Here is a 22,489-nt window from a genome sequence, read left to right on the forward strand (position 1 = left end):
GGCTCAAGGTCTGGAGGCCCCAGGGCACAGTGCTACAGAGCCAGGTGTGATCTCAGCTCAGACCCCACCCTCATCAGGTCCCAGCCCTAGCACAAAGCCTCAGATACTTAGTGAGCGCCAACGTTGCTTTATTTGGAAGGTGAATCCATAGGCACTAGAGAGGCACCTGGAGGAGGACAAAGCCAGCGTGACAGGCAAAAAGCCAGGAAAGGCACTTGTGGTAGTAGAAGCCCGGCTGAACATCTTTGGCACCTGGGACAAGGGCTGCACCAAGGCAGGTAGTGTCGGGGACCAGCCCTGACACAGGGTAGGGGAAGCATGTCCTGCTTGGGGAAGGGCTAGATGGGCAGGGTCTGGCCAGCCCCCAAGCATAAGGTGGGATTGTCTGAGACAGTAGCTCAAGATGTAAGCAGTGACCCAGCGTCAATCCGATTCCTCCAAGCTGCAGGGGCATCACAGCTGCTGCTCTCCATCCCCACTAAAGGCATCAAGGAACCCCAGGCAACAGCCAGAGCCCATGGGCAGCTGCTGGGGACACCCATCCCACCAACCCAAACCCATGCAAAGCCTGGGGTCAACCCGTCCTCACACTGGGAGTGATGGAGAGGGCCTGCTTCCAGGCAGGGCAAGGAGAGCTTGTGGCAGGAAAGCCCCAGCATAGTGCTCCTACAAAAATTCTTAGTCTCTGGCTGCCGGTTCCTCCAGTCAGCACTACACAGTCTCCTCAAGGCTTGGCACCCAGCAGGCTGTGGAAGCTGATACAGGACTGGGCTGACCCAGCTGCCAGCATCCTTTTTTTCTTGTTCCCCATGACAGTCTGTGTCCACACAACGCCCATTTCCAGCTTCTTGGCACCACTGCTGTGCTGCCATCCCCTCCAGCTTGCCATAGTCTCTGGGCACTGCAGAGTCCAAAGATGGAGTTTAAGAGTCCCCAGATGATTGTTCCCTGATGACAAACTCAGCCCTGCTGGGAGACTGTGCTCATCCCTATTCGAGCAGCTGGCTGCTGGGGCAGGATGGGTGGCTCTGAGTGGCTCAGAGGCATGAACCTCACAGCAGGAGGGCAGGGGGAGAGAAAACAAAGTGCCTTGTTCCTGTCAACCCCTAGGGACATCTGCCCCATCCCAGGACAGTATGAACCCCAAGGCTGGAGGGACGCCCCCTCCCCAGGGTCACAGGACCAGACTATGGTCCCACTCACCCTTCCCCTTCCCCACAGTAGTAGAGGCCTTGCTGCCCTACACAGGCTGAGCCCCCAAACAGGACAGCATTTTTAGGATCCCGAGGTGATGCTGTGTCAGACTGTGTGTTCCCACACACGCAGAGTGCAGGGCAGGGAGGGACTAAGCCCTGCAGGGCTTTGGCCAGAGGGTGGACGCATTCAGCCCAGACAGAAGGAGGAGCCCAGCCTGGGGAAGTGGAGATCAGAGGCTCTATTAGTGAACTGCAAACGTGCTGCACAGCTGGGAATAGCAGGAGGGCGCTGACAGTGGGTTGGGGAGGCTGTGCCCACCCACCCCCACAATACACCACTGTCCCCTTCTCAGCTACCCAGGGCCAGTTCCCTCTTATGTGGGGACAGGTCAGCATCCACCTGATCACACAGCACCTGTTAAGCCAGGGGAAAGGGAGCTTGGAAGAGGTCCTGGGGTGCTCCCAGGAGTTAGGGTCCCTCTTAGGGGTTCTCCACTTGGATCCTCCCACCTGCGATAGCTTACGTCTGTCCAGGGATGGGAGAAGGGCCTGTGCAGCAGCTGGGTGTCCATACTGTCTCTTCAGGACTCAGGGAAAGCCATGCTTGGGGAAGGCCTCAGTCTGTCCATCCATAGGCACAGGAGTCTCCAGAAAAAGCATGGTGCAGTCAGCCAGGAAGGAATGGGGTGGCAGGGTCACTTCATCCCAAAGTGGGGCTGCTCTCCATCCATGGGTGATAAGAAAGGGAGCTGAGGGCCGCAAGGTCTCAGATGATGTCACGCTGGTCCCGGCAGCGCCGTGACAGGCAGTAGAGCCCCGAAAAGAGGTACAGGCAGGCAGTGATGCCCCCGCAGACGGAGGCGCTCAGGTAGGCACTGTACAGGCAGTGCTGGCTGTAACCCGGGAGGCTGCAATAGCTTTTCTGCTTGGCTTTGTAGCCCATGATGCCAGTGGCAGCCACATAGAGCCCGACGCCCAGCACCAGGTCGTGCACCAGGTTGGTGAGGAGCCAGCGGGAGCCCAGCCAGGGCACCAGCGCCCAGCGTCCCAGCAGGCTCAGCCCGAAGAGGACCAGGGTGAGAAGCCAGACCAGGACAGCGGCGAAGAGGGCAAAGTGAGCAGCCCCCTCGTACCTGTGAGCTGCCACCGTCACCCAGAAGGCAGCACCCAGCACCAGCTGCCCCAGCCGCAGCAGCCCCAGCGGGCTCCGCAGGTAGGCGCGGTGCAGATTGAGGGAGCCGCGTCCCAGTGGCCCCGGGGGCGGCGGCACTGCCGGGGGAGCCGTGGGGGCCATGGCGGGGCCCTGCCTGCTCCGGCGCGGCTCGGGCGGGACTCAGGGCCCCGGCAGCGACTTCCTCCCCCGGCCGCTGCCAAACATCTGGTGCTAACGGTCCCCCCCGTGCGGGGCCTCTCCTCTCCTCCCCGCCCCGCCTTCCGCCGGCCCACCGAACACCCGTGGGCCGATGGCTGCTACCGCCGCCGGGCGGGGGCCGCCGCGCCTCCACTGTCCCGCCACAGCGAAAGTGGCCGCGCCGCATGAGGAGGCGGGGGGGATGTGTAAGGGGGCGCGGGACGGCCGGTGCCGGTGTGTGTTGGGGGGGAGTGCATCGGGACCCCGAGCGGCGGGGGTCGCGCGCTGGGGCTCCCCTCAGCGTCACCCGGGATACCCCCCCGGTGAGATGCGCGGAAGGGCCCCACCCAGGGGCGGGACCGCTCCCCCCGCGGCCCCTCCCATGACGTCACTAGTGCCACGTGTCCCCTCTCTGAGGGGCGGGGCGGCCGCGCCCCTCGGTGCCGATTGGCTGTGGTAGCGGGAGGTGGGCGCGGATTGGTGGCGCGGGGCGGGGCGCGGCGGGTGAATGAACAGGGCGCGCGGCGCGGGGTAGCGGCGGGACCCGGCGGGGAGCGGTCCCGGGAGCGCAGCGGGCACGGGGTGGAGCCGCCGCCGACAGGTCTGTGCGGGAGGACTGGGGGCGAGAGAAGGAAACCAGGCATAGTAGGGCCCAGCGCCCCTTGCAGCGGCGGGGCGGGGCGGGACGGGACCGGACATGCTTGCGTCGGCTCCAGCCGGGCGCCTGCCGTGTTCCCGGCGGCCCCGCCCGCGCGGCTGGCCCGCTGCCCAGCCTGCCCTCTCTCTGAGGCCGCGGCGCGGCCTTCCCCGCCGCCTGCCCTTCTTCACCGGGCGGGTGTGCCGCGGCAGGCGGTAACGGAGCCTGACGCTGTCTCTCTAGTTCCCGCAGCTGCCGGGGCCATGGGCACACCGGCCTCGGTGGTGAGCGACCCTCCGGGGCGAGCAGCGCCCGCGGCCCGCAGCCGCAAGCGGGCCTCGGCCAACATCTTCCAGGGCGTGGGGCTACCGGAGCTGCGGGGCCTCTTCCGGAGCGGCGGGGCCGAGCGGCCCGAGGAACTTGCCCGCCTCGTCTGGCGGTACGCGGGGCAGCGGCGCATGGCGCGGGCCCTACGGCGGCTCCGGCGGCGGCGGCGGCCGACAGAGCCCGGCGCCGGGATGGCGGCTCTGCGGCGCTTCGGCCGCCTGCGGTACGTGCGGGCTGGGGCGGCAGGGGTACAGAAGCGCGGCCCCACCACTGACGCCCAACTCTTCCCCGCAGGATCACGGAGAAGGAGCCGGAGGGCAGCCACGGGGCTGAGACGCCCTCGGGGTCCATATAACAAGGCGGAGTGGCCGCGCCCAGCCAGCCAGGGTCTCCCAGAACACTAAGCACACTTGGACAAGGTGCAGTGGTTAATAAAAGGTGGACAGTGGTGGCTGTGTGAGGCTCTAGCTGTGTCCCACCAAACCTTGGCCTTCTCCCCCCCAGTCTGCAGGACCTCGGTTCAGGCCATTGTACCAGACCTGGTGCAAGGAGAACAGCCCTAATACGTGCCAGGGTGCTGCAAAGCAGAGGCTGAGGGGCAGCTCTGTTATTCAGATGGTTGCATGGTTTAAATACATTACATACATTTCTACAGTGCATTAGAACAATACATTTTGGGTCAGTCAGATGCAGCTGGGCCTGGATAGGGAGCTGGAGTCTTGCTGCTGCCTTCCCCTGTGCTTTCACAGCCAGTGCAGAGCCCCCTCCCCATACAGGAAACTAGGGAGCTGTTCTACCCTCCCAGGCCCAAGTAGCAGAGCCCCAGCCCACTTTTGTTCCTCCCCCATCCCCAAAGATGGGCTAACAGTAAAGGAAGACCCATCATCAGCTTTCCCCCACAGCAGGAGAAGCCACAGCTCAAGGCAAGCAGATGCAGGCAGCAGCCTTAGAACCGTTTCATACAACACAAGCTCAGCAGCTTCTGAGGAGAGAGAAGCTTGCTGCCTTGCCCACTCACCACAGGCCTGCAAGATTGTCAGCACCAAGGCAGCCAGGAGCCCATGCTGGCTCCCCCTGTGCTCCCATCATGCCTCCCACCCATGCAGCTGAAGAGCCCCTGCAGCCCTTCTCCAGCAGACCCCTACCCCTCGAGGCACAGACAGGGCTGGCACCACACTGGCTGCACAGCAGCCAAGGAGCTTGCTGGGAGCAGGGGGAAAAGCCAAGCAAGGGCAGCCATGGAGACCTGGCAGGAGGGATGGATTGGGGCAGCAAAAGGGGAGAGGGTGCTCACACCCACCCTCATCCCTCTCCATTTTTTTGAGGGGCTCTCACGAGATGGGCACTAATCTACAGCTCCTCCCAGAGCTGCTTAATCTTCAAAAGGATGAGCTCTTTCCCCTTAGTGTCTAACTACCCCCAAGCAAGCCCCATGAGTTGTCCCTCATATGTCCCCTCCTTGAACCTCCATCCAGAGAACAAGCCATTCATTGTGGTCCCTGCTGCACCATCAGGCAACAGGAACTCCCCCTGAGGAAAGCAGCGTGCACAGGGCTGGGACAGAGGAGAGGCAATGGAGGAATACAGCACACCCTTGGGGAAAGGGAAGGAGTATAACCTGCTACAGGCCTTCCTGACAGCCAGCACGGTGGGGATGAAGAGGGCCAGTGGCTTGTGTAAAGGACTGGACGGATCCTGGCCTGGGCAGCCTGCTCATCCCAGCCCCAAGAAGGGGTGCTCAGAACTGCATGCAGGCTGAGGAAGAGGGGCAGGGTCCCAGCCTCATCATGGTTCCCAATGGATTCCCACACTTCACCCCGAGCTCTGCCCCAGGCAGGGCACCAAGCTCCGACAGAGCTGGGGAGGGACCATGCCCAACCTGCCTAGCACCTCCAGTCTGGCTGCAGATTCCTCCAGCCGCACCTGCTTGCTCTACCCAGAAGGCTCAGTCCCAGCCACGGGAGCTTGTGGTAGCCCAGCTCCTCTCGCAGTGCTAGTCCGAGGTGGCCAAGCCCCGCCCGGGGCTCCCACAGCTACCACCATGAGAAAAAAGGTTTGCGGCTCTGGAAGCTCTGAGTGTAGGACTCGCTGGTGGCACGCTGGTGAGAACGTGCTGTTTCCACAATCACAGGTGGCATCTGAACAAGGTGTAAGGGGCTCTTCCCATCTTTCAGTGCTTGAGTTAGGTTCAGGATCTGTACAGCACAACAGAGCAATGCCTGAGCTGCCCCACAGAGCAACAGAGAGCATCCACCCCAGATGGTGGTGAGCACCCTTCCTGCTACACAGACAGGACAAGGCTCTGCACATCACCCATCCTTCGCCACATGCTGCTTACCTGGCCTCTCATGACAGCAATCTGCTTGTGAAACTGTCCCCTGTCAAAGCCAGGGTCTTTCTGCAAGAGAGAGAGCAGAACACACTGCTGTTTCACACAGTGCAAGAGATGCCTATTCCCCACGAAAGCCTCTCATCCTTTCCCGTGCGTTTTCTGCTTTTTCCCACACTGAATCTTCAGCTTCTGGCAGAGGGCGCTATGCCACAGACCAGAAACATTTTTAGGAGCTCAGCCATCCTTCTGTCCCCTGCAGCCTTGACATGGAGCTCCCTAACACCACCCCAGGCTTTTCTTCCTCTCAAGTCATCCTCACCCACTCCCCCAGCTCACCTTGAAGAGCTCATACAGATCTTCTTCTAGGTCCTTGACAAAATTGGGGTCTGAGATCTTGGGAAGAATCAGGTCCTTGATCTCCTGTGAGAAGGGGATTTTGGCCTGAGGCAGCCATGCCCAGTAGAATGGATCTGTGGGAGAAAGAAGGAAATATTAGAATTGAGGAAGGCAAAGGATGGTTCCACGTGATCCTGGGTGCCAGATCACCTTCCTCTGGGACATGTGGCCCAGCATGGAGCTGTACAGCTCACCACGGTGCTCTGGCACAACCTGAGGGACTCACATGCTCTCCAGGAGTCCGGGTGTTTCAAAGGAAAGGCCAAACCGTTGTCTATAGCAGCCAGTTTGATGATGGGCTCCTTCACCACCACCCAGTCGCTGTCCTGGAAGGAAGTAAAGCAGGTCACAAGGAGGTCCCCCAGCAGGAACAGACCCTCTCCTGCTCCCTGCAGCCCCACTGCCAGGCTCTCTGTCCTGGCTCCCACAGAGGCGTAGTAGCCTCTTGCCTGTGATATGCTCCTTGTTTGCAGAGGAAACACTGTCTGCTTTGGGTGGGAGTGGGACAAATCTGCTCCCCTCCAGGCCTCACCCCAAGGATGCACAGGTCCAGCAACACCAGTTCCCCCCCAGAATCCAGCTGCCTCCCCACAAAGTCCCAAAGTCACAAACCACCAATACAGAGGGCAATGAAAGGCCCAGGAGACAAGATCTGCATGTGTGGAAACCCAAGCCATCTGAGAAATCCCTGACCTGCCTGCCAGGCAGCCAGCTTGCAGGATCAGAGCCCCCCATGCAGCCCCTCCCTGAGGAGAGCCACTCACCCGCACACCCACACTGTCCAGGGGACAGTCGTACTTGATGAGCCAGTTGTCATTGCCCCGATCTGCAGGGAGATAAAAACAGCCATGTCAGCACCAGAGCCTGCCTGCACCCCTCTGGGCAGAAGATTCCTCCTCCTCTGACCCAAAAGTGAGACAGACCAGTGTTAGGCCCAAACTCTACCCTAGAACCCTTGAGCTTGCTGCAGGCCCTCAGAAGCCACATCAACGCCACACAGACAGTCCTGAAAACTGCAGAGGCCCACATATCCCCAGCTTGCGAGAGAAATGTCAACCTGCAAGCCCCAGAGTGCTACCCTAACCCCGTCCTGCTTGGCAGGAGCTCAGAAGTGTGGCATCAGATGGGATATAGAGGCTCAGTAAGGTGCTGGATCTCCAGATATCCCTGGATCCTTGCAGCTAGCAAATTTTCTCCCCAGCACCGTGGCAGATCCAGATCTTCCAGAAGGCAGGCCAGCAGCTAGAGCATGGCCACAGTGGTGGACAGCCACAGCAGCTGTGGTCTACCCAGAGGCACCAACCAAGTGGTGTTGAGCAGAGTTTTGGGTGCCAGAAGAAGTGCCAAGCCTCTGTTCCTGCCCCCCTCCTCTTTCTCCAGGAGGGAGCAGGCAGCATCCTGCACCAGGCAGCCAGCCCTACCTGTGTTCCTGATGATGTAGTCCAGCACCACCAGCCTCTCAAACTGCAGCAGCAGCTGCCGGTTGGTGTTTTCTGGGAGAGGCTCTGCTTCAAACCGACGCAGCCAGTAGTCAGCATCCTTGTAGCCTTCCACAAAGAGCTGGAAGGAGCCCACCTGAAGCAAGGAGAGGCAGCATCACAGGAGGCCACAGAGGACAATGAAGACGCAAGAGGCAGGAGTGGAAGCCAGCACCCCTACCTTGGGAGGCAGACCAATGCGGTTGAAGCGCTGTCCGACCTTCGGCACCTTCTCCAGGGCCAACCTCTTCCCCCGGGACTTCACCCTGTCAATAGCACTGTAGTTAAAGGTCTCACTGGCCAGATACACCACCTGTGGGGACAAGAGCACAGACATCAGCAGGGGCACCTGGCAATTCTCACAGGACTGGTTGATAAGACCAAGACTCAGTATTTCCCATGGCTCTGCCCAGCACAAGAATCCCCATGACTAGAGCAGAAGCAGCCCCCCTGGTCCAGAGATCTCAACACGTTTCTGAGTTCAGCAGTGCCACAAAATAAAGTAGAGCTGTGCAGAAGCACAGGAAAGCCTCCCTGAGATGAGATCCCAGCAGTTCTCCTCTCACCTTTGTGCGGGGAACAATGTTGAGTTCCAGTTTCTGGTCCACCAGGCTGGCACCCGCCTCTGACAGGTATCCCTGATTGAGGACGAGGCAGTCTCTCCCAAAGCAGCATGGGCAACACAACTTCTGCAGCCACTTGGTCCACTTGGGGTTCAGTTGCCCATAAGGCTCCTCATTCTTGGGCTTGAAGACACCAATGATTTTCTGTGAGAGAGAGAGGGAAGGGTTGAGTCAAGGCAGTTGGCAGAGTTGGGACACTTGCCCCTGAGCCAGCCCATAGTGGGGACACTAAGGAACAGGCCCAGAAGTGCCCCTCACTGGAGCAATACCCATCCCCTGGGACCAGGCAGAGCCTGCAGCTACCTGGGGACAGACAGAGTCTGGGGGGACCCTTCCCTAACTAGTGCCCTGTCTCACAAGAGTAGTGTGCTGCCTGAAGACCTTCTTACCCAGCTCATGCACCTGGAAATGACGCTTGTCATCCCAAAACACACCAGTGATGATGCTGTCCCTTGGTAAACAGTGCAGTCCCATTTCAGCGACCTTTGAATGGCTAAGGAGAGCTGCTTCTCACCACTGCTCATTATGTCCACATAGGAAAGGGAGTAGGATAGCAATCTCTGCCCTGGGGGTTACAACATCCACTGAGTGGAGCCGATTGCAAACTGACCAGAGGAAATGGGACCAGAACAGCTGACAGCTAGAGAACCCCCAAGAAGCCCAGGGCTCTGTGCTGGGGCACCCATCCAGAGGCGGCAGAGGGGCTGGGTCTCTGAGTACACTATGGACAAGAGGGCACAGGCAGCTCCAGACTGGTCACCAGCTAGTACCAGCACCACACCCAGTCCCTCAATCCAGCCTCACACATATCAACCCAAGAGTGGGGGCAGCAGGACGTGGAGCCCACCACTGCAGAGGGTACAGAAGCCTTGTGCTAGGCACTGCACTGTCACAAAGCCTGCACTGCCAAGCCACACAGCTTAGAGAAGGGCCAGGGCAGGAGCAAGGCCTCCACAAACCAGGCATCCCTGAGGGGCTGTGCAGGCAGCTCTGGGCTGGCAACCCCTGCTCAGGGGTGACTCAGCAGCTCACAGAGCAGCCCTCCTCCTCCTCACAGCTTGTGCCAGCCCTGGCCTGAGTGAGTGGCACTTCCCCAAGTGGAACTCTTGACACAACATGGAAGTGGGACACAAGTCCAAGCACCTCAGAATGGAATCCCAGTGCAATCCCAGTCTGCAAGGGGCCAGAAACCAGTCCAGGGCAGGCAGAATCAAGGTTTTGTCCACCAAGAAGAGGGAAAGAAAGGACTTGAGAGAACAGACACACTTCAACCACCCCCAGATCATGCGGTGAAACCACTTCCCTGAGCAGCAGGAAGGCAATCCCCTCATCAGCCCTACGTGAAGGCACATGACTGCCAACACGTCCTTGCTTGAGCCTGCAAGAGGCTTGCTGGGAGCTCTGGCAGAAGGGAGCCCTGTGAGTAAGACCCAGCCAGGCAGGGGCAGGGAGGAAGTAGAGGCCAGAGGGCAGGCAGCACAGCATCCCCTTCCAGACCAACCCGTGCAGGAGCAGCACTAGCAGGGAAAACAGGTCTGCCTGGCACCAGCAGCACACAGAGGGAGCCAGGCCAACCCAGAGGTGCAGCTGGGGTAACCACACCTGCCAGGGCTGGGGAAGCACATGACAGATGGGACCCCTGGCAGCTTGGACAGAAGCAAACACACACACACACACACACAAAAAAAAAAAAAAGAAGTTTTTTTCCCCAATACCCTCATCCTTTGCCTGCAACAGCAACGCAATGCACCTTTTCTCATACCAGCAGCAGGGAGGTTTTGGTGACCCTGGGCATCAGCCACAGAAATCGGACACACATTTGCAGACAGCAGGGCAGGCCAGGGGACCTGAAAGGTGACATGGCCAGCAGTACATGGACTTTGGCTCCTTGCATACATTCTCCATCATCCTGTCTTCTGCAGCCAGGCAACCTCTGTCCTGCCACCACTAGGCACCTCATCCAGCCACCCACCCCAGCAACACCAGTCTCAAAGGGGAAGTGCATGCTGCCTCACAGACTTCAGTTCAGCTGGGACCTGCCCAACACAGCTCACAGAAGCCAGGCCCCACCTGGAGCACAAAAATTAGGGCACACCAGAGACTGGTGAGCCCAGTCCTGCTTCCATGGAACCATCCTGGAATACACGTGGCAAAGGAGTCACGGGAAGCAGCAATAGCTCAAGCAACCAGGCTGGGCACTGAGAGTCACAAGACAAGCCACCCTGTGCTATGCACACATCCAGTCAGTGGTGTGGAAACAGCTGCCACGCAGCTGACCAGACCTGTCGAGGATCAGATTTATGTCGAGAACTTTGCCTCTGTGTCAACTGCACAGCTGCAGAACAGACATCTCTCTCCAGTCTCGCAAGTCAAAAACCATCCCAGCTCCAAGTTGCAGCCCTAGGGCTGGAGTCACTGTGCTCCAGATGCTGAGGCACAGGCCTGGAAGACAGGGTGACCCATCATCTTAGGGCACAAGAGACATAGAGGAGACTAAAGCAGCACCTGGACACTGCTGCTCCCCACTCCTGCTGCTGGTCCCACTGCCTTTCTCCCCGGGGAAGCCCAGGGTGGCTCCTACCAGCTCCCAAGAGCCGGTCACCCCCCGGGTGCGGTCTCCTTCCCACGCCGCCCATCCCGCAGGTCTCAGCCCCCGGCTGTAGCCATCTCACCCCCTGCGGGTCCTTGACGAAGTAGCTGCCGCTGGAGCCCTGCGAGATGCGCTCGGGGAAGATGCCGCGCTCGCTGGCAAGCTCGGCCCGCCGCACCACCTCAGCGAACTCGGGGTCCTCAGGGAAGTCGTTCCGCTCCCGCTGCGCCGCCGCCGCCGCCGCCTGGGCCTGCGCCGCCGTCTGGGCCTGCGCCTGGGCCTGCGCCGCCGCCGGGCCCCGCGCCCCCCGCTCCAACAGCGGCTGCCGCTCGCGGTCGCGGCCGCCGGGTGAGGCGGGAGGCGAAGGCGGTGGCGGCGGAACGGCGGCGGGGGCGGGGGGGGACGGCGGGCGGCGGGGCGCGCACGGCCCCTCCCGGCAGCCCGTAGTCGGGGGCCTGCAGCCGCTCCGGAGACACCAGCGGGCTAGTCTCGTCCATCGTGCGCCCCCAGCCCCACCGCCCCGCCCGCGTCACCGCCGCTTCCGCTCGCGTCACGGCGCCGCCACGCCCCGTCGGGAGCTCCGCCCCCGCCCCGCCCATCCCGGGGCGTTCCCGTGGGCAGCTTGCCCGTGGCCGCCGCGGTGAGGACGAGGCGGGCCCGAGACCGGCAGGCCCCACACCCCCTGTCCGCGGGGGGGCCCACCAGTTACGAGGCTTCGCCGTGTGCCCCGCACAAAGATGGCGGCTCGGAAGTGGCAGCACCCCCGCTGCCTTTCGCAAAGACACGCCCGAGGGGGCGACCGCCCTACCCTACACAAAGATGGCGGCCGGCGAGGGTGTGCTGCGAATTTGGCCAATGAGCAGCCGCGTTGCTAGCGGTTGCTGTGGAGACAGCCAACGAGGGGCGGGGATGGACGCTGGCGGCCTGGCACCGCCCGGTGGGGCGGGGGACTGGCAGGGGAGGTGGCCGCGCCACCGCCCCTCGGCGGGACCCCCGTGGGGAGCGGTGCGGGTGGCCAGCGCCGAGCCAGGTGAGCGCTCGCCGCCGGTCCCTGCCGGTGCCTGGGCAGGCACTGGGCCTGCGGCCATCGTCACGTGCCCAAACCGTGCGTGCATGAGCATGGTGGGGCGTGTGTGCATCACCCGTGGGTGCATGGGCATGGTGGGGCGTGTGTGCATCACCCGTGGGTGCACGGACAGGGTGGGACGTGTATGCATAACCTGTGGGTGCATGGGCATGGTGAAACGTGCATGTATCACCCAGGGCTGCAAGCACTATCTCTGAGCACCCACGCGGGGTGTGATGTGTTCCCCTGGGTGCGTGGCACGGGCAGAGCGTGCCTGCATTGCCCGGGGGCGTGTGGGGCCAAGTTGGATCCATGCTCCCTTCACCCCGGTGTGTGTGGCTCCAGCCTGTGGGTGCATGGGCCGGGCACAGTCAAGGTGTGCACAGCATCGCCCCTGCTTGCTGTGGGTGCAGGACTGGCGTGTGGGTGCCACTGGAGGGATATCCATCTGCTGGGATGGCTGCACTGCTCACGGGGGCAAATGCTGCCTGTCCCCTCGATGAGATCGGAGGTGTAGCCGCAGGCCATGCTGGCGGCAGGAGGCTTACACAGCTGGCTCTAAGGGACCCCAGCAGCACCCTCTCCTCCTCCTGGCACTGCTAGAGTTGCCCCCAGGCTGCAGGTTGGAGAGCCGGCGCTGAGCTCCTGGTCAGTGCCATCAGCAGGGAGCACTGTTCAGTCACTGCTCGACTTGACTGGGGGCCGTTTCTGCTCTGGACACAAAGCCCTTGCAAGATCCCTGCTCCCCCTTACACATCTGCTCAGTTAGTGTGGCTCAGCATCCATCTCTCCAGAGATTTGCAGCCTGGTGTGAGCAGAGATTCCCACTTTGGAAATGGGGAACCCCCTTCCTATCACTGAGCTGCACCAGGAGCTACTGGAGATGCAGCACTCAGGCCACCTGTGGGGCTGTCTCCATGCTGGTAGCTTCCTCAGGTGCTGGGGAGAGCTGTGCTGCATGGCAGCAGCTCTGTGGGTGTGCAGGGCTCCAGGGAGATGTTTGCTGTCAGCAGGCAACTTGCAAACCCTCAGCAGCCAAGGCCCTGGGGCCCCAGGGTCCTCTCTGAACTGTCTCTCTGAGGAGGAGCAACCACTCCATCCCCAGGGGATGAGCAGGTCTGCCCATCCTCCATGCCAGAGCTGGGAACACCACAGGTACTCTGCTCCCCTCCCTGAAGAGCCAGCAATGAGCACCACTCAGCAAGCATTTCCTCTCCAAATGCCTGTTTCCTCTGGGAACTTCCCCAGGCTGAGCCTACTTTGGTGCAGGCCCTACTTGGGTCCTGCCAGGGAGCTGTGCTGGAGGCAGCCAGCTCCTGCAGTGCTCCTCTTCTGATGCTTGCTCACGTTTCACGGGGCTGTGATCTCTGTGGGCTCACATTGCCTCAAGACCTGCAGCAGGACAGGTAGCAACCTGAACCTGGCGGGTAGGGTTTCAGAATCAGGGCAGGGTGGCCAAGCTTCTGGGGTCACCTCCTCATCTGCTGCATGCCCCAGCAGCAGAGCTGTCCCCGGGGCAGATGCTTGTCTCTCCTTCAGCTGAAAGGATGTGGGAGCTCTGAGTGAGCTGGGCTGTTCTCCCTCACCCTGCAGCCACCTTCCATGTCTCTTCCTGCCAGCTCTTGTCTTGTACTGCTGGAGGCTGTCGCCATGACCCTCACCAAAGGCTCCTTTACCTACTCCAGTGGCGAGGAGTACCGTGGCGAGTGGAAGGAAGGTGAGATGGGGTGGGAGAAGATGGTGTTGCCTGAACTGGTGTCAAGCAGTCTCCGTGTCCTTGCCTATCACTGTGCTGGGGCAGGTCCTGCCTGCTTCCATCCAGCACAGCTTATTTCTGCCCCTGCCCAGGTCGCAGGCATGGCATCGGGCAGCTGACATTTGCTGATGGCACCTCTTATGTGGGGCACTTTGAGAATGGGCTCTTCCATGGCTGTGGCGTGCTCAGCTTCTCTGATGGCTCCAGGTGAGCATGGCACCTTCATGTACACCCCCCAGGCATCCCCTTTGCTGTGGAGAGTTGCTGTATAAGGGGCTCCTCCTGCACAGGTACGAGGGCGAGTTTATGCAGGGCAAGTTCAACGGTGTCGGCGTCTTCACCCGCTGTGACAACATGACCTTTGAGGGAGAGTTCAAAGGCGGGCGTGTGTACGGCTTCGGTGAGTGCCCAATAGCATGGGGACAGCTGCAGCCCCAGTTCAGCACAGCCCTGGCTGACGGCTCCCACTCCATCCCTCCAGCTGTGCTGCTCCCATCACTCCCAGCCCTTCTCTTCCCTCCCCAGGTCTCTTGACCTTCCCGGATGGCTCCCATGGGGTGCCCCGCAATGAGGGCTTTTTTGAGAACAACAAGCTGCTGCGGCGGGAGAAGTGCTCAGCCATTATCCAGAGGGCCCAGGGGGCCTCCAAGTCTGCCCACAACCTTTCAGCGTGATGGTGTCCTGTGCCCCACTCTCACTGCAGTGGGGACCTCCCCCCTGGGGCACTGGCTGGCCCTGCCGTCCCCAGAGCAGGGATGCAGCACTGTTGGGTGGTCCCCCTGCCCTCTGCTTGCCAGCTGGCCAGCCTTGGTGGGTCTAGGAGTCCTCACCAAGCCCCTTTGCTGAACCCTTGCCAGTGGGGCGAAGGGCCCTCTGTTTTCCACTCAAGTGCCCCGAGGTGGCCATGGTGCCTTCTCTCTCTCTGGCTGCTGCCCTAACACCCAGTGGAGCAGCCAGAGCCCAGCTCCTCTGCCCCCTTGGGAAGGCTGAGGACCACCACGGCTGCCAGCCCACCGTGGGGGACAGAGCAGTGATGGGTGGTGTGGGGCTGGTCCCCAACCCCACTGCCAGGGTGCCTTGCTTGGCCACAGGCTGCTGGGTGTCCCACACATCTGCAGAGGGGCAGCCCCTGGCTTGCTTCACTACCCTGATCCCGAGGCAGGATGGGCACCCTGGGCACCCCATGGCCCGTACCCTGAGCTCTGGGTGACCAGCCATCTTCCTGCCTACCCTGGGCAGGGTGACATAGTGCCCCCAAAGAATGCAGCCTGCTCTCATGGCCAGCTATGTCCCCCTCATCCCTGTGCCACTCCAGCCCATCTGCTGCCTTGGGAACATCTGTGGCAGCATCCCCACCAATGGGGACCTGGGAATGCCCAGCCTGGCCTATATCTGCTGTGTGCTGGGGGAGGGCAGGAGCAAGAAGTGGGATCAGCCAGAGTCTGAGATGAGGGGCACAAGCAGGAGGTGTGGGGGGGGTGCCCAGAGCTGGAGCCGGGAGCATGGGAAGAGTGGGCAGGAATAGGAGCATGGCAGAAGGGCAGGCAGGTTGGGCAGAGGACACACAGCTCCTTATTTTTCCTCCCACACACAACCTTAATCTCCCCCCTACGTGCTTCCATTCACCTCCAGTACGGTCTGGCTGGCTGTGGTGCAGGGGTCCCAGAAGGCCTGGTTGTGGGCTGCAGGGGCTGTGCCCACCCTGCTGGTCTCTGCCCGCACTGGTCCTGTGCCTTGCCATGACCCTGCCACCTGCACGGCCCTCAGCTGAGTAAACCACAATGCCAAACACCTGGGCTGTGTCCTTTTTGCTGGGAGCAGGGACTGGGGGGGAGGCTGCTTGTGCAAGCAGGACTGCAGACATGGGGGTGGGCAGCAGGTTTATTCCCAGCTCACGACATGGGGATCCTTCTCTTCCCAGGTGTGAATGGTGGGGATCAAGGGGTGCTGGGTGTCCCCCCATCCACCCACTCTGCCTAGGGCAGCCCTGTCCAGCAGGAAGGAGTGAGGTGGGTGGCTTTCTCCTGGCCACATCCCAATGTCCCCACCATGTCCTCAGCTCCTGCGGTTTGCTGGCTTCCTTGCTTCCCCTGTGTGGGAAGGAGCAGGGGTGGACCCCTCACAACCAGCCATTGGCACTGAAGGTGCTCCTCAGCTCCTCAACCTGGGGGGAGCTCAGCGGGGCCAGAGGTGCACGGCAGGGACCCCCATAGTAGCCGAACCACTCCATGGCCTTCTTCAGCCCGGGAATCCCAAACCGGTGGGTTACCTGTAGGAGGGAAGGCACAGGAGCTTGCCGGCTCCCATGGGACAGAGCACCACACTCTATGGGCTCTTCCACCAACCCCACACAGGGCTGCATGGCTGGGAAGGGTGTGGGGTGGCTGCAGCCTTCCAGTGAAGCACCCTCATTGAGGCAGGGGCCCCAAGGAGGAGCAGCCCTCCCCATCACTGCCTATAAATAGTGGCCAAGGCCCCCCCCGGGGGGTCGGGCAGGCACCTGCTGCCAGCAGACATGCTGTTCCTGGCATGGCAGGGCTGGCATTTCCCACCCTCACGCCTCCAGCCTGGCTCCCCAGCCAGATGCTGTGCCATCCTGTTCCCCCAGGCCCCCCCCGGACTCTGCCATGGCCTGACGCCCCCACCCCGCAATATGCCCCCTGCTCACCGCCATGTTGGGCTCAATGAGCCGCTGCTGCAGGTCACGGGCCTCCTGCCACTGGCCCTCGCGGCACAGGCGGTCCAGCTGGCACAGTGGGGCCCCCAGGACATTGGCAAGGGCACAGATCCCCCCAGAAGCACCTGTGGACATCTGGGCACTTTGGCAGCCAGCTCGGCACACTGTGCCCAGCCAGCACCTCCCTGGCATTGCTGCCCCTCACTTGCTTCCCCCTACTCAGCTGCCAGCCCCCACCAGTGCCCCCCAGGCACCACCCCATGCCTTGGGCCGAGCAGGGGCAACAGCACCTACCCATGGTGTAGCTGGCCAGCAGGAAGCCTGCTGATCCTGCCAGCACCTGGAAGTCCTCCTCCTGTGTCTTGTGGACCATCAGCCCCATGCGGGTGATCTGAGGAGAGACATGCCATGTCCCAGGGCAGGCATCCTGTCCCCATGGGGCATCCCCAGGTCCAGAGGAAGGGCTGCAAGGTGGCAACCACCCCTGGGAAAGCTGTGCCTCGCTCACATCCCCACTGCTGTCCTTGATCCCAATGATGTTGGGGTGCTGAGCCAGGGTGAGGACAGCTTCCAGGGGCAGCTCCAGGCCAGTGTTGGCAGGGACACTGTAGAGCACCACAGGGAGTGGGGATGCATCGGCAACCTGTGGGCAGCCAGACAGAGCTCAGCAGCTAGGGTGGGATGCTCTCCACATCTTGAGGCCCCAGCTGGGTCTGCAGGCAGGCACTGGGCACAGTTCACCTCTGTGTAGTGCTGGACCAGGGCAGCACTGGTCACGGATCCCCGGTAGTAGCAGGGTGTCACAACCAGCGCCACGTCAGCCCCAGCCTCTGCCATGCTGACTATCAGCTTGATGGTGGCCTGGGTGGCTGGAGAGGAGACAGGGGAGTGAGGGATGCCGGGGGAGGGACACATGGCTTCCCTGCTGTCCATACAGGCACTCACATTCACAGCCCGAGCCGGCCAGAAGCAGGTGATCCCTAGGCAAAGCCCGGCGTACACAGCTCACCACCTCCAGCTTCTCATGGGGTGCCAGGTAGGGGTACTCCCCGCTGGACCCCAGCACCACCAGCCCTGAAACACAATTGTGGAGAGGGCAGGGCAAGGACACATATGTGTGCCTGAGGTGCCTGGGCACTTGCTGTGCCGAAGGCCCCGGGTGGGTAACCCAAGGGGTTGCCAGCTCCAGAGCAAAGTCTGTCTTGAGGCTGAGCACCTTTGGGAAGCCAGCAGGCTGCCTGCATGCTGCCACACAGCCCTTGCAGTGGGCAGGGGTCTGGCAGGAATCTGTATGGAGAGGGACACTGGGCAATGTTTACCTCTGAAAGGGATGCTGGCGTAGCGGCGCAGGTTCCCCTCCAGCCGGGCATAGTCCACCTCCTGCATGGGTGAGAAGGGGGTGACGAGGGGTGGGAAGATGCCCCCAAGGTCAAGCATGTTTCCCAGTCCTGGGGGGGTGCTGAGCCCCCTGTGCTGCCCAAGGGCTGCCCAGTGCAGAGATGACAGGACAGGCCAGAGGGGTGAAATGAAGCGAGTGCCGAGAGCCATGGTGGATGGGAGCTGCTGCTTGGCTGTGCTGCCTTCCCTCACCAAAGGGCTGTTAATGTTTGATGGGGCACGTGAGGGTCCTGCAGCCTGACTGGGTGGGCAATGTGGGTGGCGTTGGCTGAGCTCAGGATGCTCTCTCCCTGGAAAGGCCCTGGCCACAGGAGCTCTGCACCCCTCTGCGTGAGCCCCAGCTGTGCTTTCCCTTCTGCTTGCCGCTGCCCTTGGTAGAAGTGCAACCAAGATGATCAAGGGAGTGGAACATCTCCCTTATGAGGAAAGGCTGAGGGAGCTGGGTCTCTCCAGCTTGGACAAGAGGAAAATGAGGGGTGACCTCATCAATATTTATAAATATGTAAGGGGCAAGTGCCAGGAAAATGAGTAAAGCTTTTCTCAGGGGTGACTAATAATAGGACAAGGGGCAATGGTTATAAACTGGAGCATAGGTGGTTCCATAAAAACGTTAAGAAGAATTTTTCCACTGTGAGGGTGACAGAGCACTCGAACTGGCTGCCCAGGGGGGTTGTGTAGTCTCCTTCCCTGGAGATATTCACAGCCCACCTGGACACGTTCCTGTGTGACCCTGTTTGGCAGGAGGGGTTGGATTAGGTGATATTTCAAGGTCCCCGCCAACCCCTAACTTTCTATGATTCTATGAAGGGACCCATCCTGCAAAGGGGTGGCTGTGTTCCTGCACCAGTGGGGAAGGCAGGAGAACAAGTAGACATCCAGCCCTTCGGAGCCTGGCATGGTTATGACTGCTGTTCCTCAGCACAGCCTGAGCCTCAAGCACAGTGTGGACCTGGGCTGGGATGCCCTTTCGTTCCTGAGCGTGCCCAGGTGGGACTTCAAAGTATCAGGGTTTCCCACAGTAAGAAGTCCTGCCCTTTAACCACTGCTGTCCTGGCTCCCCAGTGTCCCCGACACTCAAGCCATTGTGCTAGAAAGAAGGGCATACCTGTGCTGCCGGGTAACCCAGCTCCTCAGGTAACCTAGCTCCCTGGATAACTTCCCCAGACCCATCACCCTGGTGTGGGCTGCCCAGCCCCATGGTCCCCATAAGCCGAATGCTGTTCTTTGATGGCTTTTATTCACATGGACAAGTCTTGGCTAGACTCTACTCCTTGGAGATGAGCTCGGTCCCAGGTTCCTGTCTGGTACCGTCATGCAGGGACCTCCATCTCCACCTGTGGCTGTTCCTTGGTCTCCAGTGCCTGGCGTGTGTCCACCTGCCACTGCTGCACCAGGTCCGTTGGGGTCTTGCCAGCCTATGGGAACAGGCAGAGAGGCTGGGGATGGAGTGGCAAGACATGGTGGGTCAGCAAATGGCCCTGGTGTTGGGGTCCCCAGCTCTCACCTGGTTCTTGGCCATCATGTCAGCTCCATGCAGGATCAGCAATTTGATGATCTTGTACCGGCTGAGACGTGTAGCATCATGCAGTGCTGTGTCACCTTCCTGTGAGAGACACAGCCTGGCTGGGGATAATAGTCCAGCTCTGGGAAGAGAGACCCCTTACCTGTTCCCAGTGCTGCTGCCCAGCTCCCCACACGCCCACCTCCCCGTTGGGACAAGGGGGACTGTGCCATCCCCAGCCATGGCTGTAGCTGCCAGCACCCTGGATCAGGGATGTGCTCTGTTGCAGGTGCTGGGAGACCCCAGAGGGATCACACAAGGGAGGGGGAATCAGTTTTGCCCCCCATATACTGTCTGCATAGCTGCTGCACTCACCCTGTCTGGGGAGTTGATGTCTACCCCATAGTGGAGGAGGTGCTCCACAATGTCAAGGTGTCCAGTCCTGGTGGCCACGTGGAGGGGGGTGCTGAGCAACTTGATGGGGGAGGAGATGGACACCAGAAGGGATCAGCATCTGCCCCTGCTAGTCCAACACAGAGCCATCCCTGGCCATGCAGCGTATGCCCGTGCTGCCAACACAGCCCCATGCCCCCAGGGCTCTGCCCCATACACACCTTGTCCTTCAGGTTGAGGTCTGCCCCATGGTCCTGCAGCAGCTTCAGGGCATCCAGGTGCCCACCCCGACAGGCCCAGTGCACAGCAGTGCAGTCCAGCTAAGCACAGAGCCACATCATGGCAGGGGATATCTCCACCCCATGGCCTGTCCCTTGCCCCCACTGATCGCTGTGCAGTCCAGCTGGACTAGCAGAGTACTGTCCATGGCCACCTCAGCAGCGGGGACTGCACTGCCATGCTACAGGGACCCCAGCCCTGCTGCTGCTCTGGCTGAACTATGCCCTTACCCGGTCCCTGAAGTCGACAGTGGCCCCACTGTCCAGCAGCTTCTGTAGGATGTCCGTGTGTCCCTCCAGTGAGGAGCGGTGCAGGGCTGTGCGGTGGAACTGGAGGGACAAGGCACCAGATGGGTGGCTGGATGCATGCACCTGTCCCAGCCCAGCTATGCCCCCAGCCCCATCCCAGGGGTCCCAGCCCCTGCCCGCAGGCTCAGAGGACATGGTGGCAGGCTGCAGGCAGGGGCCAGCCAGAGGCCATGGGGGACACTACCTCGTCACAGGTGTCAGGGTTGCCACCATCTGCCAGAAACTTCTCGATGACATTCATCTTGCCCTGGATGGCAGCTCGCAGGAAGGTCTCCGGCTCTACAGGACCCTCCTGGCAGTGAGTTGGGTTCAGGGCTGGGGCATCGCAGAGGTGCAGCAGAGGGGACAACACAGGGTGTCCCCTGCCCTGCCTTCCTGGGCAGGTCCCCAGTTGGCATGGGGGCTGGCCTGTGGAGACTATCTCATCAGCCCCCACCCCAAACCCCAGCCCCCCCCCCGACATACAATCTCCAGGGGCTCAGACGGTGGAGGGGGCTCAGGGGTGGATGCCCTCTCCTTGCGGCGCTGCCGATGCTGCTTGCAGAGCTCGATGAGGCGCTGGATGCTTCCCACATCGATGATCTCCCGCCGCAGGTCCACTGAGCTCTTCCGCACCCGCTCGTGGCCCTGGGGGGACACACAGCGCCCCATTCACCTTCTCTGCAGCACCCACCAGCCACCCCCCCCCGCTCCCTCCAAACCCTGACCAGTCTCACCTTGACAGCCTCGAGGCCTCGGTTCCTGAGGCCACGTTTCTCCTCCTCCAGCTCAGGTGTGCTCATCCGCTCTACAGCCGGAGGCTCCCGCACACCATCCCCTTTGAGTTGCTGCATGGGCATGGGGGGGTCTGCATGGTCCCTCCTGCCACCTTCATCCCCAGCCCACTAGTGAAGGTGGCTCTGGGTATGGCTCACAGCTCACTGTGGAGGTTTCTAGGATACCTGGCAGCCCTTGGACTTGTGCTTGCCCACTTGCCCCCCTCAGCAAGCTTAGCGCTTGCCTATTGCTGGGCAAGAGTTCCTGGGCTGGCAACCTGATTCCACTGGGAGCCTTTGAACACCTTGCTGCATCCTCAGGGTGGCAGGGTCAATGCCAGCCACCTTGTGCCAAGGACCCTAAGGATGGGCGTGGCACACAGCGGATCCCAGCCACATCCCCCTGTCCTATGGACTCACCTTCTCCTTCTCTTCCTCTGCCAGCTTCTGCTCAATGAGCTCCTTGGCCCTTTGCACATCCAACTCCATGTCTGCCTGCAGTATGTAGCCCCGTGCAGGATGTGGCCTCTCCTCACCACCACAAGCAGGGAGCTCCCAGCTCTGGCTCCTGGTGCTGCTGGTGGCTCTACTGGCCACGGGGCTTTATGCCGCCAGCCCCTCCGTCCCACAGCCTAAGAGCACTGACAGCTGTGGCTGCTCCACATGACTGGGGCAGCTTTGCCATGAGCTCACTCTCCTGCTTTCTGGTGGCCCTGGCTCACCTCCTTGGCCCCACACTCTCTTAAAGAGACCTAGGCTGTCCAGGACCCCAGTGGTGGCTGTGAGAAGCTGGGATGTCCACAGCCCATGGCAGCTGGTCCAGAAAGGGTTGGCAGAGTGGGGACACGATCCAAGGCCATGTGGTGTGTCCTGTGCCACCGACCCTGGGCAGTCAGGATGCTTCCCATGACTCTCATCACCCCAGCTCCATGCAACCAGATGCTGCAACACCCACCAGCATCAGTCAAGGCTCCCTAGCACCCAAGGAGGGATGTTGCTGCCCACCCCAAATGTAGGAGATAGGGCCCCAAAAACCTCACAGCCAGCAGCAGGCAGCAAATGACAACCAGGAGCTTTGGCCTCTCCATGCCTCTTTGGAGGATGACCTCAGGTGTGGAGCGTCCCAAGCAGTCCTGTCAGAGTCTCCCAGTGTCTGCCTGGCCTCCTCCACCATGCACGGGCAGCCTGGCAGTGGGATCAGCCTCACGTGGGGCTGGTGGGCAGAGCCGGCAGCTATTCCTAGCAGCAGGAACATTGTGCAGCCCCCCTGGGCTTTGCTCTCCCCCTTTGTAAGATGAGGCCACCACTGCCCTGTGCAGGGACAGTTAATGCGCTGGGCACCAGCCCCCAGCATAGGACCTGGGGGAAGGACAGATGGGGACACATCACTGTCACCCTCATGAGCATTTCGTAGGGCCAGCTTTGG

General features: G+C 61.3%; 6 protein-coding genes across 9 annotated transcripts; 2 read left to right on the plus strand and 4 right to left on the minus strand.

Moving 5' to 3' along the window:
- Nucleotides 1-114: 114 nt before the first annotated feature.
- MARVELD1 (MARVEL domain containing 1) lies at nucleotides 115-2,586 on the minus strand. Its single transcript, XM_030452822.1, has one exon. It carries the CDS (start codon nucleotides 2,488-2,490, stop codon nucleotides 1,963-1,965), a length of 528 nt encoding a protein of 175 aa, XP_030308682.1. The 5' UTR covers nucleotides 2,491-2,586; the 3' UTR covers nucleotides 115-1,962.
- AVPI1 (arginine vasopressin induced 1) lies at nucleotides 2,335-3,959 on the plus strand. Of its 2 annotated transcripts, none has more exons than XM_030452826.1 (3): nucleotides 2,335-2,409; nucleotides 3,428-3,734; nucleotides 3,806-3,959. In XM_030452826.1, exons 2-3 carry the CDS (start codon nucleotides 3,448-3,450, stop codon nucleotides 3,864-3,866), a joined length of 348 nt encoding a protein of 115 aa, XP_030308686.1. In that variant the 5' UTR covers nucleotides 2,335-2,409; nucleotides 3,428-3,447; the 3' UTR covers nucleotides 3,867-3,959. The 2 variants fall into 2 exon arrangements, with proteins under 2 accessions (XP_030308686.1, XP_030308687.1); XM_030452827.1 differs by lacking the exon at nucleotides 2,335-2,409 and adding an exon at nucleotides 3,059-3,148.
- A 159-nt stretch (nucleotides 3,960-4,118) lies between these two features.
- PI4K2A (phosphatidylinositol 4-kinase type 2 alpha) lies at nucleotides 4,119-11,438 on the minus strand. Its single transcript, XM_030452821.1, is given in 10 exon segments — nucleotides 4,119-5,706; nucleotides 5,850-5,909; nucleotides 6,180-6,313; nucleotides 6,466-6,565; nucleotides 7,004-7,065; nucleotides 7,661-7,814; nucleotides 7,899-8,030; nucleotides 8,284-8,484; nucleotides 11,013-11,298; nucleotides 11,300-11,438. Coding segments are annotated over 10 exon segments (1,419 nt in total). The 5' UTR covers nucleotides 11,428-11,438; the 3' UTR covers nucleotides 4,119-5,544.
- A 415-nt stretch (nucleotides 11,439-11,853) lies between these two features.
- Nucleotides 11,854-15,535, plus strand: MORN4 (MORN repeat containing 4). Of its 3 annotated transcripts, XM_030452823.1 has the most exons (6): nucleotides 11,856-11,960; nucleotides 13,078-13,151; nucleotides 13,616-13,713; nucleotides 13,845-13,959; nucleotides 14,043-14,152; nucleotides 14,278-15,535. In XM_030452823.1, the coding sequence occupies exons 2-6, from the start codon at nucleotides 13,105-13,107 to the stop codon at nucleotides 14,424-14,426; spliced, it is 519 nt and encodes a 172-aa protein (XP_030308683.1). In that variant the 5' UTR covers nucleotides 11,856-11,960; nucleotides 13,078-13,104; the 3' UTR covers nucleotides 14,427-15,535. The 3 variants fall into 3 exon arrangements, with proteins under 3 accessions (XP_030308685.1, XP_030308683.1, XP_030308684.1); XM_030452825.1 differs by lacking the exon at nucleotides 13,078-13,151 and having other exon boundaries at nucleotides 11,854-11,960; XM_030452824.1 differs by lacking the exon at nucleotides 13,078-13,151 and having other exon boundaries at nucleotides 11,857-11,960; nucleotides 13,590-13,713.
- An 89-nt stretch (nucleotides 15,536-15,624) lies between these two features.
- HOGA1 (4-hydroxy-2-oxoglutarate aldolase 1) lies at nucleotides 15,625-17,992 on the minus strand. The gene is made up of 7 exons (XM_008490421.2): nucleotides 17,749-17,992; nucleotides 17,375-17,503; nucleotides 17,171-17,298; nucleotides 16,938-17,072; nucleotides 16,724-16,820; nucleotides 16,421-16,554; nucleotides 15,625-16,021 (listed from the first exon to the last, which is right to left on the minus strand). Exons 1-7 carry the CDS (start codon nucleotides 17,975-17,977, stop codon nucleotides 15,872-15,874), a joined length of 1,002 nt encoding a protein of 333 aa, XP_008488643.2. The 5' UTR covers nucleotides 17,978-17,992; the 3' UTR covers nucleotides 15,625-15,871.
- Nucleotides 17,993-19,137: 1,145 nt separating this feature from the next.
- Nucleotides 19,138-21,592, minus strand: ANKRD2 (ankyrin repeat domain 2). Its single transcript, XM_030453392.1, has 9 exons — nucleotides 21,484-21,592; nucleotides 21,025-21,135; nucleotides 20,774-20,935; nucleotides 20,493-20,600; nucleotides 20,231-20,329; nucleotides 19,943-20,041; nucleotides 19,704-19,802; nucleotides 19,332-19,430; nucleotides 19,138-19,242 (listed from the first exon to the last, which is right to left on the minus strand). Exons 1-9 carry the CDS (start codon nucleotides 21,550-21,552, stop codon nucleotides 19,138-19,140), a joined length of 951 nt encoding a protein of 316 aa, XP_030309252.1. The 5' UTR covers nucleotides 21,553-21,592.
- Between the last annotated feature and the right edge of the window lie 897 nt (nucleotides 21,593-22,489).

Source organism: Calypte anna, chromosome 6 (genome assembly GCF_003957555.1).
Source record: "Calypte anna isolate BGI_N300 chromosome 6, bCalAnn1_v1.p, whole genome shotgun sequence".
NCBI lineage: Eukaryota > Metazoa > Chordata > Aves > Apodiformes > Trochilidae > Calypte > Calypte anna.

Coding starts and splice junctions, on each gene's coding strand:
- AVPI1 (XM_030452826.1), top strand. CDS start 3,448: ATGGGCACACCGGCCTCGGTGGTGAGCGACCCTCCGGGGCGAGCAGCG. Junction 3,735..3,805: donor CGGCGCTTCGGCCGCCTGCG/GTACGTGCGGGC, acceptor TCTTCCCCGCAG/GATCACGGAGAAGGAGCCGG.
- MARVELD1 (XM_030452822.1), bottom strand. CDS start 2,490: ATGGCCCCCACGGCTCCCCCGGCAGTGCCGCCGCCCCCGGGGCCACTG.
- MORN4 (XM_030452823.1), top strand. CDS start 13,105: ATGAGCAGGTCTGCCCATCCTCCATGCCAGAGCTGGGAACACCACAG. Junction 13,960..14,042: donor AGCTTCTCTGATGGCTCCAG/GTGAGCATGGCA, acceptor CCTCCTGCACAG/GTACGAGGGCGAGTTTATGC. Junction 14,153..14,277: donor CGGGCGTGTGTACGGCTTCG/GTGAGTGCCCAA, acceptor TTCCCTCCCCAG/GTCTCTTGACCTTCCCGGAT.
- HOGA1 (XM_008490421.2), bottom strand. CDS start 17,977: ATGGCTCTCGGCACTCGCTTCATTTCACCCCTCTGGCCTGTCCTGTCA. Junction 17,504..17,748: donor CGCCAGCATCCCTTTCAGAG/GTAAACATTGCC, acceptor ATTGTGTTTCAG/GGCTGGTGGTGCTGGGGTCC. Junction 16,821..16,937: donor TCAAGGACAGCAGTGGGGAT/GTGAGCGAGGCA, acceptor GTCTCTCCTCAG/ATCACCCGCATGGGGCTGAT.
- ANKRD2 (XM_030453392.1), bottom strand. CDS start 21,552: ATGGAGTTGGATGTGCAAAGGGCCAAGGAGCTCATTGAGCAGAAGCTG. Junction 20,042..20,230: donor CTGTCGACTTCAGGGACCGG/GTAAGGGCATAG, acceptor CTCTGTGCTTAG/CTGGACTGCACTGCTGTGCA. Junction 19,803..19,942: donor ACCTCAACCTGAAGGACAAG/GTGTGTATGGGG, acceptor TCCCCCATCAAG/TTGCTCAGCACCCCCCTCCA.